The sequence below is a fragment of the Pteropus vampyrus genome, unplaced genomic scaffold, assembly GCF_000151845.1.
Source record: "Pteropus vampyrus isolate Shadow unplaced genomic scaffold, Pvam_2.0 Scaffold231, whole genome shotgun sequence".
NCBI classification, from domain to species: Eukaryota; Metazoa; Chordata; class Mammalia; order Chiroptera; family Pteropodidae; genus Pteropus; species Pteropus vampyrus.
Window position 1 is genome coordinate 68,771 of NW_011889012.1, and position 13,487 is coordinate 82,257.

At 63.6% G+C, this 13,487-nt stretch overlaps 1 protein-coding gene across 5 annotated transcripts in view; it reads left to right on the top strand.

Annotated features, from left to right (window-relative positions):
* The window catches only part of SH3BP2 (SH3 domain binding protein 2), a 25,301-nt gene extending 14,486 nt beyond the window's left edge, over nt 1-10,815 (top strand). For 4 of the 5 annotated variants that reach the window (XM_023519691.1, XM_011373771.2, XM_023519690.1 and 1 more), the window contains 12 exons: nt 1,174-1,313; nt 1,943-2,045; nt 2,808-2,925; nt 3,272-3,342; nt 4,353-4,441; nt 4,639-4,707; nt 6,022-6,670; nt 8,115-8,283; nt 8,525-8,580; nt 8,952-9,033; nt 9,711-9,770; nt 10,196-10,815. In XM_023519691.1, the coding sequence (XP_023375459.1) occupies nt 1,174-1,313; nt 1,943-2,045; nt 2,808-2,925; nt 3,272-3,342; nt 4,353-4,441; nt 4,639-4,707; nt 6,022-6,670; nt 8,115-8,283; nt 8,525-8,580; nt 8,952-9,033; nt 9,711-9,770; nt 10,196-10,333 (1,744 nt within the window). In that variant the 3' untranslated portion in view covers nt 10,334-10,815. Of the gene's footprint in view, nt 1-6; nt 129-1,173; nt 1,314-1,942; nt 2,046-2,807; nt 2,926-3,271; nt 3,343-4,352; nt 4,442-4,638; nt 4,708-6,021; nt 6,671-8,114; nt 8,284-8,524; nt 8,581-8,951; nt 9,034-9,710; nt 9,771-10,195 lie in introns of those variants that run through there. The other variant, XM_011373772.2, reaches the window with a different exon arrangement.
* Nucleotides 10,816-13,487: the final 2,672 nt, after the last annotated feature.

Sequence of the window (13,487 nt, forward strand, 5' to 3'; positions counted from 1 at the left end):
GCAGGGGGGACCAGGCCGGGCGGGCTGGGGCTGCTGTTCATTGGGGGAGAGCCCCAGAGTCACTGGGCCTCGAGGTTCCCACAGAAGAGGCCACTGAACCCGGGCCCTGCAGGATAAGCAGGAGTTGGGTAGGTAGCCGTCTCCGGAAGTGTGGAACCGCTGGCCCGGAGAGCCAGCAGCCTGAGTGAGAGGCTGGGGAAGGGGCAGGCCTGACCCGGGCGCCTGGAACGTGGGGCCCGCTGGCCTGGTTAACCCTGAGACAGTCACGCACTGTGTGGTCCCTGCCTGAGTGCTGCCCCAGGCTGGTGGGGAGACAGGGTGGATGCCGCCCAACCCACCAGGTAGTTGTCACAGTCACTGCTGATGGGGGGCGAGGGGGTGCTGTGTGCCAGGCTGCCTCTGCTTCGTCCTCCCGCTTTACAGTCTCAGCAACTGGGGTACAGTGATCCCCCAGAAAACCAAGCCAGGACAGAAACCGAGTTTGTCTGACTCGGGAGGCAGGGGCTCTTGGCTACCTGCTTTCCTGTTCCCTGGTCACAGGGCCTTAAGGGGTGGACAGAAGCCAGCTACGGGCAGGCAGGAGCGGAGGGTGGTGTCTGGGGGCTGTGCTCCTCCCTCCCTGCCGAGGGTCAGAGCTGGTGGAGAGGGTGCCCAGGGCCTGCCCAGCCCCTGTACCTCTTTAATTCCCTCTTTCAGCTTGTGATCCTTGTCACCTCCTCTTGGAAGTTCTCCCTGACTTCCCGTCTAGGGCAGGCCCCATTATAGGCTCACCTGGCACCTGGACTTCGGGCGTCGGTTATGCTCTAAGGCCGGCCTGACCCGGGCTGGTGGCTTTCTGCGCTCCTTCACTGCTGTATCCTAGCCCCGTGGGGCCTCGAGCTCAGTGGGTGCTAAATGAACCAGTGGCAATGAAGAGACGCGCTTAGCTCTCAGGGTCCCTGGGGGTCTGTATTTGGCTGAATGGACCAGGTGCTGGTCGAGTGGCCCAGGTGGCCCTGTCTCCGAGGGGTCCCACCTGGAAGCCTGGGGCCTTTGGAAAGGGGGCTCACTCGCCCCTTGCTGCCTAGAACTTCGGTGCCGTCTACAAAGTCTCAGCAGTGCCCTCCTGCGTTTCCCCAACTAAGCCACCTCTGGTCCCCAGGCCTGGCTGAAACATTTCCCCTTGTACTGCAGCTTAATGGAGGCCGAGGAGATGCACTGGCCCATCCCCATGAAGGCCATCGGTGCCCAGAACCTGTTGACCATGCCCGGGGGGGTGACCAAGTCTGGCTACCTGCACAAGAAGGGCGGCACTCAGTTGCAGCTGCTCAAGTGTGAGTCCATAGCGGTGGCGAGCAAGACTGAAGCCATGGGGACGGGGCCAGGCCCTGGTCCTGCCGCCCCACCGGCCTCGTCGGGCAAGCACCCTGCCCCTCTGAGCCTCCGGTTCCTTACATAGTGGGCCCTCTGGAGTCTCCCTTCCCTTCCTGCTGCCCCCACCCTGTCCCCCGGAGACCCAAGGTCGGCTTCCTCGGCTCCTTGGCAAGCTGTCTGGGCTTCTTCACCCCATCTCTCGCTGTGCCAGCCTGGGGTGGAGGGGAGCTCCCAGCAGCCCTGCTACCTCCAGCAAGATGGCCGTGGCCTCCCGGGGCCTTGGGCCCTGGCTCCGCGCCTCCTCAAGCCAGCCTCGAGCCACCCTTGTCCCTGGGCGCCCGTGGTGGCTCTGCACAGCCCCCCAGGCCTACTCCGTCCTGGGGCTGGCCAGCGTGTCCGTGAATTTGTTCACATGTGACCCCACAGTGGACCCCTGGGGAAGGGTAGCGTGCCCATCTCCTTCCACCTAGTGGCATGCAGAGCCTGGTCAAAAGTCATCCGGGGCCTTCAGGGAGGGGGCCCAGAGTGGGGTCTCTTCTGCGGCCTTCTGTGGCTCATACCCCCCCCCACCGCCTCCCCGCTGCCACAGGGCCCTTGCGCTTCGTCATCATCCATAAGCGATGCATCTACTACTTCAAGAGCAGCACATCAGCATCCCCACAGGGTGCCTTCTCCCTGAGCGGCTACAACCGGTGAGTGCTGCCCGGCCCCCCAGCAGTTCGCGATGGGCCTGCCTCTCCTTCCTATCCAGACTCTCCTGAGATGGCTCACGTCCCCACCCCTTGACCATGTCCAGCTTTGGTCACTTCCTCTCGGACCCCAGTGTCTCGCCCCCTTCTCACAGTCTACCCTTGGCCCTTAGCTGAGGGCCTGGGGGTGTGGCTGGGGGCTTCCTGCTGCTTCATCAGTAGGCCTCAAGGGATGGGACAATCTGGTCTCCAGTCCCCATTCAGCCACCGCCCAGTGACTTCGGCATCCCTCCTCCTCCCCGACTCTGCCCCCTTAACCATGGCGGCCTCCTTTCATGGGATCAAGAGCCCAGCCCAGCCCAGGCCCTGTCTCCAGCCCCCCTGATCCAGGGACCTCCCAGACTGTGGCCAGGTCCCTGCTTCGCACGTGCCGTGGGCGAGTGCTCTAGTGAGCGGCCACGAGCCTGCCTGTGAGGAGCTCCCAAGTCAATACACGGGCGAGCGCTGGCCAGAGGTGGGAGGGCAGTGTCCGTGTAGAGTGGCATCCACGGGCAGTGAGGTGACACATCCTCGTCTTGCAGCCCTGCACGTTGCTGCTCCCAGGGTGCACGCCTGGACCCCAGCACCCCTCTGTCCGCTCAGCGCCCAACCGTCTACACATGCCGTGTCCTTCAGGGCAGGGGACTGGGCGCCAAGACCTGCTTAGGGGCGGGGCAGTTTCCACGGGCATGGTCCAGGCGGTGACCACTGGCACTGTGCCCTCAGGGTGATGCGGGCCGCTGAGGAGACCACGTCCAACAACGTCTTCCCCTTCAAGATTGTCCACATCAGCAAGAAGCACCGCACGTGGTTCTTCTCGGCCTCCTCTGAGGACGAGCGCAAGGTGACCGGGGCAGCTGGCCCAGGGCCCGGGCCACCTGTCAGCCCAGGCGGGCAGCTGACAGGCCCCCTGTCCTGGCCCTGAGGGACATGGCTGGGGCTTGGGCAGCTGGGCAGGCGCTGCCCCTCAGTGCCCGGTCCGCATGCCCAGGTTCCCGCACCTCATGCTCAGACGTGCTGTCTTGGGAGGAGCCCTGAAGGGCTGAGGGGGCTGCAGTCCTGGGACGGCCAGCAGGGTTGTCCCCCTGACCTTGGTGGTCGCTGCAGACCAGTGGGGCAGTGAGCGGAGGAGGGCGGGGGACCCGTGCCCTGGCGGCACTGTGCCCACTGTGGCCCTGGCTGACCCGCAGAGCTGGATGGCCTTGCTGCGCCGGGAGATTGGCCAGCCCCATGAGAAGAAGGAGCCGCCCCTGGATGCCAGGTGGGCCTGGGGGTGTGCCGGGTGGGCACGCAGCTGGGTTCCTGGGCACGACACACACTCCCGCCTCCCAGCCCCAGGGGCTTGGCCTGGAGCCCCTCCTTTAAGGCTTCTCAGAAGGTGCCGGCTGCAGGGCGTGCCTATGTGTGTGCTGCCGAGTGTGTAAGCCCATGCGAGTGTGCCACCGAGTGTATAAGCCTGTGTGTGTGCCCCGAGCGTGTAAGCCTGTGTGTGTCTCCGAGTGTGTAAGCCTGTGCGTGTGTGTCTCCTGTTGGTAGTTCTCGTTCAGGGTCACGTGGTTTTACCTGCTTGCCCAGGAGGCCCGGCTCTTGTAGCAACTCAGAGCTTTGGGCCCCCCCCGACCTCGTCCACCCGGGCTCTCCTGGGAGTGAGACAGGGCACTGGCTCAGTCCGTTTGGGTGGCTGCGAGGTCACTGAGGTAGCCTAGCCCCAGCAGGGTGGGGACAGAAGCCACCCGTCCCTTCTAGATGAGGAAACAGGCCCAGAAGGCCAGGCGCGCCCAAGGTCATCCTTCGGGGCCCTCCTCATCCTGAGCTCCCGGTTTTCCGTGCAGCAGCGTCCTGCTTGGGCTTGGCCTGGAGTTGACAATGTCCCCCCTCCCCCCACCACCGGCAGGAGCAGGTGGCGATGTGGGCCCTGAGGCCTGGCAGCATCTGGCCAGTCCCGAGGCCGCACTTGGGGCAAGAACCACAGTGGAGTTGGGGAGGGAGGCACCACAGCCCCAGTCCCCACGTTGGTCCTTGTGACCGCGCACGGAGTGCGTCTCTGTCTCTAGGTGTCTGCCTGTCTGTCTGTCGTCGTTTCGTGTCCGTCTGTGTGTCTAGCTGTGTGTGTCCACGTCTCTGGTTCCTCGCATTTATCTGCGCCCACCTTCGTGTGTCTGAGTGTCTGCGTGCCCATGCCCACGTCTGTCTGTCTGTCCGCATGTGTATGTACGTCCGGGTCCCCTCCCGGGCTCACCGCCCCCACCCGCCTGCCCTCCCCGCCCTCAGTGACTCTAGCTCGGACACCGACAGCTTCTATGGTGCGGTCGAGCGGCCCGTGGACATCAGCCTGTCACCATACCCCACGGACAGCGAAGGTGAGGCCTTCCCGCGCGCCGCCTCTCCACACCTGGCCCCTGGCAGTGGCGGGGCTGTCCTCCCCTGGGGCCGCCGCCCGGGAGGGGAGTCAGGTCTGGCCATCCTGCCTGCTGTCCCCGCGGCTGCCTCATCCTCAGCCCGGGCTTCCCCGACACAGCAGTGCTCTGAGGCCCCCCCCGCCCCCATCTGCCCACAGACTACGAGCACGAAGACGAAGACGACTCGTATCTGGAGCCTGACTCCCCTGAGCCTGGGAAGCCGGAGGGTAGGCGGCCCAGGAGGGCCTGGGGCGCGCTGGGGCTGGGAGCAGGGGTTGGGACCTGTCTCCCGGTGGCCTCAGGCTCCACCCTGGGCCTCGATTTCCCTGTTGTGGCCCAAGTGTCCGGAAGAACAGAGCAGATGAGGCGCACGGCTGTCTGGCCCCGCCTCTGGGGCGTGGGGACGCAGAGACAGGGCTGGTCCTGGGGCTGAGAGTGGCAGGAGGGACCCGGAGGAGGAGGCGGGCCCAAGCGGGCTGTGCTCCCTGTGGCTGCCAGCTCTCAACGGGGCTCTGTAGGCCAGAGGGTCACTCATGGCCCCACGCCCACCCCCGCCTCTCGAAGCACGTGGCCTAGCAAGGGACGCAGGCGTGTACCAAGCATCATGTTCACGTGTCACAGAGAAGCGCAGGGCTGGGTGGGGCAGGCCTATGCCTGCCTGTCTGCCACCCCTGCTGGCTGCCCTGTGTCACCACTCACGCTCCTTTCCACTCTCCCTCAAGCGAGCCGGGAGGGCCCAGTGTTCCCGCAAGCCTGCCCGCACACTCCCGGCCCACCCTCCCTGCCTCCCGGGGCCCATGCCGGCCAGGCTTCCCCGTTTCCCCAAGACGTCTCCTATTAGGGTTTCCTGTGGCCTCCCGTTTCCAGATGCAGCTCAGCACCCGTGAGCCACACCTGGCCTGGTGCCTCTCCCCCCGTTCCTCACCTGCCTGTCTGCACCAGCTGCCTCATGTTCTGGGGCAGCCCTGTGCCAGCCCCTCGATACCCCGGGCAGGCCTCGTGCACCCTTTCATCACTCCTGGGCCACACAGCCGGTGTCACTGATGGGCTGTTGAACCTGTTGACATCTCCAGCCAAGAGCTCTCTTCTGAACTTCACAGCTCTGCCCCAACAGCCCAGTTGTCCCCTGGACGTTTCGTAGCATCTTAAACTTGTTAGGAGCAAACGCAACTCTCATCTTCCTCCCAGTCTGTTCCTGTCCATCCCCCTCACCTGTCAGTGAGAATTCCAGCCTCCCAGCTGAGGCCAGGTCCCAGGAGTCCTCCTTGCCTCCTCTCTCTCTCATGTCCCCCTCCAGAACCCGATGGCTCCTGCTGTGACACCTAGGTCTCAGGCTGCCTTGTGGCGGATGGATGGGGGTGGGCCCGGACCCCAGGAGGAAGGCTGTCTCAGAAATGCTGAGCATGGGGGCTGTAGGCTGGGGGCTATGTGTGGGGGTGCATATCCACTGCGCCCTGGCCATCCATTACCGGAGGAGGGGGTGTTGGTCCAGCCTCCATCAGGTGACACCTGCTTACCAACCAGGTCTCTTCGTTCTGCAGACGCCCTGACCCACCCGCCGGCCTACCCCCCGCCTCCCGTGCCCACCGCCAGGAAGCCAGCCTTGTCTGACGTGCTCCGTGCCCACTCCTTCACCTCCAAGGGCCCGGGCCCTCTGCTGCCACCTCCGCCTCCCAAGCGTGTCCTCCCGGATGCGAGCGTGGCTCCCGAGGACTCTAAGAGGGACTTGCTGGGCCTGAGGCGGGCCGAGCCGGGCCCCAGGGTGCCCGCTGCCTCCCGGAGGATGAGTGACCCCCCGCTGGGCAGCCTGCCTACCTTGCCCCACCTCCGGAAGCCCCCTTGCTTCCACGAGGGCCCCAGCCCAGAGCCCTGGGTCCCCAGCCACGGGGCCAGCTCCACCTGCAGCTCTGCCTGCACGGCCACGGCCGCCTCTAGGAACTGTGACAGGCTCAAGTCCTTTCACCTGTCTCCCCGGGGGCCGCCCACACCCGAGCCCCCACCCGTGCCAGTCACCAAGCCCAAGTTCCTGAAGATCGCTGAAGAGGCCTCCCCGAGGGAGACAGCCAAGACTGGACTCTTTGTGCCCCCCGTGGCCCCCAAGCCTCCTGTGCTCAAGCTGCCCATGCCGGAGGCCGCAGTCCGGCCTGCGGTCCTACCCAAGCCGGGGAAGCCGCCCCTTCCCCATCTCCAGTGAGTGTATGGCGCTGGTGCCACTGAGACCCCTCCCTAAGCTGGCGAGTCCCCTGCCAGCACCCTGCTCCCTACCCCTGGCACTCAGCCCATGATGGGCGGCACACAGCCTTGGTGTGGGGACAGGAAGGCTTTGCCGAGGTTGAGTGGCCTTCTTTGCAACTGGCCCAGGGGCACAGGGGGGTGTCCAGTCTTGCCCTTGAGGGGTGTCCAGCCCAGTGGGCGGTGGGCCTGGAGCCCTTGGCTGCCTCGGAGCAGTGGGCGGGGAGGGGCTTTGGGGGCATAGGGCTTCCAGACCCCCTGCCATGCTTAGCGAGAGCATGGGGGGGTGAAGGTGTGACTGGACCCATGGGGCTGACCGCCTGCCCTGGGAGAAGCCGTGTAGGGATGGGGGCTCGGCCCAGAGCCTTCCTGACCCTGCCTGGGGCTCTGGCTGTGTCCCTGGCTCTGGAGCCACCAAGGCTGCCTTTGTGCCCTTCCCGACTAGGCTCTTGCCAGAGTGCGGAGCATGGCGTGACTCACCCCTGAGGCCCACATGAAGTGTTTCTGCTCTGTCGCTGGGCAGTGCCCGTGTGCCCCCCACTTCCGAAGTGTCAATGCCAGCAGCCTGTGCTCAGAGGTGTTGGGCCCCACAGCAGTGAGGCTTTGGGAGGCTGCAGGGCGGGGCGCTCAAGCGGGCACTCTAAGCCCATGCCTGCTGAGCACCCTTGACCGTGGCACCCTTCTCTCCAGAACTGTCGGCACTGCTGCCTATGGGAAGGTGCCTGGGGGGACTCCTCGCCACACCTGTGGCTCTTTTTCACGAGGGGCCATGGGGGTGCAGACTGAGTCTCTGGGCTGCGTGCCGGCTCTGGGCCTAGATCCGGGCGCCACTGTAGGGCGGCGGTACCAGGCCCGCTTGTCCGTAGCACAGCCTTGCCCGCGGCCCACAGCCCCTACCAGGCCTCGGAGGCTTGGGACCACTTGGCCACACACGTGGGGGCTGCCTCTTGGACTCGGCTGTTCATGTCCATCCACAATCTGGCTCCAGGAGGGGCGTGACTTGGCTGAGGCCACAAAGTTGGTCAGTGGCAGAGTTGGGGCTGAGACGCACCCCCTCCCCCAAGCCTGGGGCCTTCTCCAGCACCCAGGGCACTCGTCTGCAGTGTGATGACACCAGAGCTCATGCCTCCAGGAGCCCCCTTGCCCGTGCTGGTGTCAGCCCTGACTCCAGCTCAGGCCTCCAGGTCCCAGGCGGTTCCTGTCGCCCCAGGGCAGCCAGCACGGGCCTCTCTGGGCTCTGTAGTCATGGGCTGTAACAGCCACAGATCCCATGAGTCCCAGTGCTGAGCTTGATGCGGTCACTTGGTGCATGAGCGGTGTGTGGAAGCAGCAGAGGGACCCTGGCCCCGGCCACGTGAGTGACAGTGGTGTGACTTTCTCTTCCTCCTCCTCCTCCTCCCAGGCGATCGCCCCCCGATGGCCAGAGTTTCAGGAGCTTCTCCTTTGAGAAACCCCGGCTACACTCGCAGACCGACGCCTCGCAGGCTGACGCCTCGCAGGCCGGTGCTTCGCAGGCCAGCGCCTCGCAGGCCGATGCTGGTGGGGAAGACTCTGATGAGGACTATGAGAAGGCAAGGCATAGCGAGAGCCCAGATCCCAGCCATGGGTGGGCGGCCTCAGGGCAGCTGCAGGCCAGCATGGCCCCTCACTGGCCACCTGGAGCCAGGAGCCCCCAGGACCCTGGCATTGAGGGGATGGAACCTGGTGCAGAGCCTGAGATCTTGGCAGAGGCCGGCAGCCGGTGTGTGTGGGCGGGTGCTGGCAGGACCATCATTCGGACCTTGGCACTGACTACGATTGGCCTCTCTCCAGGTGCCGCTGCCCAGCTCGGTCTTTATCAACACCACGGAATCCTTCGAAGTGGAGAGGTCAGTGTGAAGGCCTCTCCGCAAAGCCTGGTTTTTGCCGACGCAAGGTTCCTTGTCTCCCCATCCCCCAGCCCCGTCTTTCTGCCTTTCTGTTCCCCCCACTCACCTTGGTGCTGAGCAGTTGCGGGCACAGGTATACCGCTGAGTGCGGGAAGAACCTAACGAAACAGCAGATGCCACCAGCTCAGTCCCCGTGTTGGCCGGCACCCTGGTGTGGCCCAGGGCTCGGCACGGGCTGGCCCTCACAGACCCCACTGCTCTCGGCACTCGAGGTGCAGGATAGCGGGAGGACTAAAGCCACGCTGAGGAGGGGGCTGGAGGGTCCCCGAGAGCCGGCTGAGGATGGCTCAGCTGGTGACTGTCTTTTTTAGGCTATTCAAAACCACGAGTCCCCGGGGAGAGCCGCAGGACGGACTCTACTGCATCCGGAACTCCTCCACCAAGTCTGGGAAGGTAGGCACTGGGGAGGGTGCCCTGGCAGCCACTCGGCCGAGCAGAGGTCCCCAGGGGACAGCTGTGCTGCTGGGCTCTCCACACACCGGGCTGATAGGCGTGTACACGACCTGACAATTCGTAGATCACATTCTCACGCAGGCTCTTATTTGGCATCTCAGCTGAGTGCCATCCTTGGGGGCTATGCCTGGCAGCCCCCCTCCCCATGTCTTCTCAAGAACTAAATGCCATTTTCATACTGGGGGCAGTGGCGGCCACTCTCCAACACTGGCAGACGGACCCAGGAAGGGAGGTCTGGGGAGGAAGGAGAGGCTGCTCAGGGTGGTCGGAATGGCAGGATTTCTGCCAACTCTGCCTCTGCTTCTCCAAGGGTGACTCGCGTGACCTCACTAAGCCTCAGTTTCCCCGTGTGTGTCAGGAGTGGTCCTAAGATAAACCAGACACCTGCGACTGTCATTTAAGTCTCATCAGAAGCCATCTGAGGGCAGGAGCCTCAGGGCGAGGGGCTGCCCTTCTGGACCTTGCTGTCCACGTGCAGGGTGACCCCTCCTTGAGTCACCTCAGAGGGCCACAGGACCCAGCCTTGACGCTGCCCCCTCGGTCCCCAAGGCGTGGCCCCCCAAGGTCAGTGCCGCTCCCAGCCTGTCCTCCACTGCTTCCCGCTTTTGTCCCTGCAGGTTCTGGTCGTCTGGGACGAAGCCTGCAGCAAAGTCAGGAACTACCGCATCTTTGAGAAGGTGAACGGGCTGCCCTGCCTGAGGGCCCTGGGCAGGAGGGGACCCTGGCCCGGGGTGTGGCAGGGGGCAGGACAGAGCCTTGCTAATAGAGCAGTGGATGGGCTGAGATCGGCACCTCTGGACACCCTCCCCTGCCTTCCCCTCTCCCACTGCCTCAGCCTCCCCCATTTCTTTGCTTAGCTCTGTCCTCAGCTGACCCTGGAGAGGGTGGGTGATCAGCCCTCCATCCTGGGTTGATTTCTATACCAGGCCTGCATCCTCTGGGCAGAGCTGCGGGGGGAAGGCTGGAACTTGGTCGAGGTAGGCACGGAGCGAGCATGGGGCAGCAGGAGCAGGCTTGACTGTCGTGAGAGCTGACTGTCCTATTTCATAGGGCGGGGCAGGCTGGCCTGGTCTCCCTGACATTTGCCCCCCTTACTCCCCAGGACTCTAAATTCTACCTGGAGAGCGAGGTCCTGTTCGTGAGCGTGGGCAGCCTGGTGGAGCACTATCACACCCACCTACTGCCCAGCCACCAGAGCCTGCTGCTGCAGCACCCCTATGGCTATGCCGGGCCCAGGTGACAACTGCACCTTATGCTACTTGGTAGAGGCGACTGCGGGGCATCACCCCAGGCCACACAGAGGACACTGGCCTGCATTGTAGGAGGAGCAGGAGTGAGCACCCTGCTCTGACCTCAGGCCTCCCCCGACAGACACCTCGTGGCATCTGCCAGGCCAGGCCCCACCCAGCAGGCTGGGTCCTTGGGGCTAGGCCAGGCCCCAGAGGACTGGGAGGCTCTCCCATCCCACCCCACCTGGCCTGCCCCACCTCCCAGGAGCTGGAGGTCCCAGGACTGAGCCCTGCCTGGGCTTCGTGGACAGGAGTTCCGGTCCTCCCTCCAGCACACCCACCCTGCACTGGGCTGGGAGCTGGGCAGGGCTGGGATATCTGGGGTTGGGGCAGAGGCTGGCCCCAAGCCCCCCCCCCGCCAGGACAGCCAAGACACAGGCTCCAGGAGGGGCCTATGCCTCATAATAAAGCACAGATGACGTTTGCCTCGGTGGCCAGGCCTCATTGAGTACCTGCTCTGACATCCGAGAGATGACTTATCACAGCTCAGCTCATGGGAGCCCTAAGAAGTGGCCTCCTTGTCTAATGGCACAGGTTGATAAGTGGCCTGCCCCAGGGCAGAGCCAGTAACTCAGCAGGATGCGGACCCGAGCGGTCTGGGCTCAGAGCTCACACTCCCTAGCACCAGGTTCTGCTGCCACAGGTCAGGTCCAGGGCAGTGGGGCTGCAGAGCTTAAAGGCTCCTGCATCTCCAGCTGGGCCACTTGCTGGATTAGCAAACGGTTACTGGGAGACATCTGGGCAGGAGGTGCACACAGCCTACGCTGTCCAGAGCAGCGGGATGTGCAGGGGCTCAGCTTGGAACCCAGCCGGGGCCTCCAGGAAGGCTTCTTGGAGGAAGTGACGACTACAGACAGGAGCAAGAAGAGCGGGCCTCGAATAGGCGAAGAGTGGGCGGGGACGGTGGTGTCTACATGCCAAGGCCCCAGCCACGCGACTCAGACCCATCCATGGGCAGCCGCTCCCTCTACCGTGGATTCCAGTGGTCCTCCTGCTACAGCCGCCCAGACTGGGTTTCTCTGTGTGTGAGAAGGAGCCTCAGCTGGGGGTCAGAGCAGGCAGGGACGCCAGGGTCATCCGATCGTCACTGCACTATATGTTGGAAAAGAGGAATTTGCTGTGTGCAACCCAAACTGAGGACAGCACTTGTGCCCACCGGCCAGCCGTTAACTGTCCCCTGGAGAAGGCCCTTTGAGCTCTTCCCCACCCCCACCCCGGGCCACCCTGCGCATGTTCCGGGTGGGGTGGTTTGCTGGAGAAGAGGAAGAGATGAGGTGGGTCAGCTGACGTGGGAGGTCACACCCCCCCGGATGCTATGGGGTGCAGTGGGGACCATGGCCATCTGCTGCCAAGAACCAAGTGACCAGTGCGGTCTGCAGACGCTTCCTCTTTAGCTTGCCCGGGGTGAGGGGTCAGTGCAGCCACAGTCGAGTCTGGGTCGCAGGGAGCTTCCGGTGTTGTGCACCGTCTCCGGAAGACCAGCAATCCCTCTCTGCCATGGGCGTAATTCTGTGACCTCTGCTCTGAACTCGCTTGGGGAACCCAGCAAGGCACACTTCTCCACTGTGGCTGTGGCTTCTCTTCCTGTACGATCTCTCAGTGGGGACTTGGCTCAGAGAAGCACTTCCATCCGCTGTCACTTCAGAGCCAGATCAGTGGCTGAAACATAGTTGAAGCCCTCTGAGCTGGAAGGTTGGAGGTTCTGGGGCCCAGAGACATGTGATCGGTCCTTCTGGCTGCCTAGACCGATGAGGCCTGTGGCTGCCCAGGGCGTAACCCTGGGTCCGGCCTGGCTTTCCCTCCTCTCAGGCCCTGGGACCACTGCCCCGGACTGCTCCCTGCCTCTTTGTGAGCTGCCCCTGGGCCCGGGGCCGCAGCTGCGAGAGTGCGTGTGTTGGGTGCATAGGATCCCAGGCATGGTCCAGCATGAAGGAGGGGCTGCAGGGCCCCACTCCTGACACCCACAGTGAACGTTATGTTCCTCGTAGAGGGTTGGAGGGTGCTTCCTCGGCACTTACTCTGTTCGAGGTGCTAAGCTGGATACCTGATGTAGTTTGCTTGGAGAAGCAGCTGCTATTCCATTTTACAGGTGAGAAAAATGAGCCTAAGGCCCGGATTCAGGTCCCAGCTCTGCCACTTACGCCTGTCCTCTGCTGCTCTGAGCCTGCGTAGCTAACCCCTGCCTAGCTCCCTGCCACCCCTCACAGCCGCAGATATTATCGTGGGGGTGTCTAGGGAGTCTGCCTGCCAGGGTTGTAGGTGTGCCCTTACTTAGCTCAGGGAGCCATAGCTCTGGGGGAGGAACAGCTGACCTGCTTCAGTCTGGGGATAAACCTGCTCTAGGGGCTCTCCTGCTCTCTCACCTTATAGGGAAACAGGCTCAGAGAGGGTTCACTGACTTGCTTAGCATAGTGGTGCGTTCGGAGCTGGGTTCCGTTCCTGGGCTTGGGAAAAGGGCCACAGATGCGCTGGGAAGCTCCTCCGAGCAGGGGACTGATGTGCTCTCTTTCCTACGTTGCTCAGTTAGAGTGCAGGAAGCCTCTCTACCTCCTGTAAATAGGGGCTTTTATTATGAAAAGAGTTGTTTTTACAGCCCGATGAGACCTCACAAAACACGTCTGGAGGGCTCCCAGTCTCCAGTCCACCTCTGGGTCATGGTGTGTGGACGCCCCCTGCTGGTCTAAGAGGGAGCTATGAAAAGGCAGAGGGCTTAGGACCAAGGGGCTTCTCGCCCAGTGCCCCCACTCCGATCACTGGAGGAGAGGCCGAGAGAACACAGGCTGCACAGGAATATGGGGCAGAGCTGGCGCTTGAACCAACTCCGTGTTTAGAGGAGGGGCAGTGAACGGACAGCTACAGCCATGTCTGGTCGTGACTCAGCAGCACGGAGCCCCTCAGCGGGCAACTCACATACACACACAGCCCCCTCTCCGTGCTGGCACATCCCGTCCCTCTGTCCAGAAGACTGCAGCGGCAGGTTGCAGCAGGCCATTTTTAGTTCACACCGGCATATTGAGCCAGCCTTCCTATGAACTAAGCACATGCCTTTTCCTCCTCTGTCACTGACACAGGGAATCCTCCTGAGATCATAGGTGTGAGCTGAGA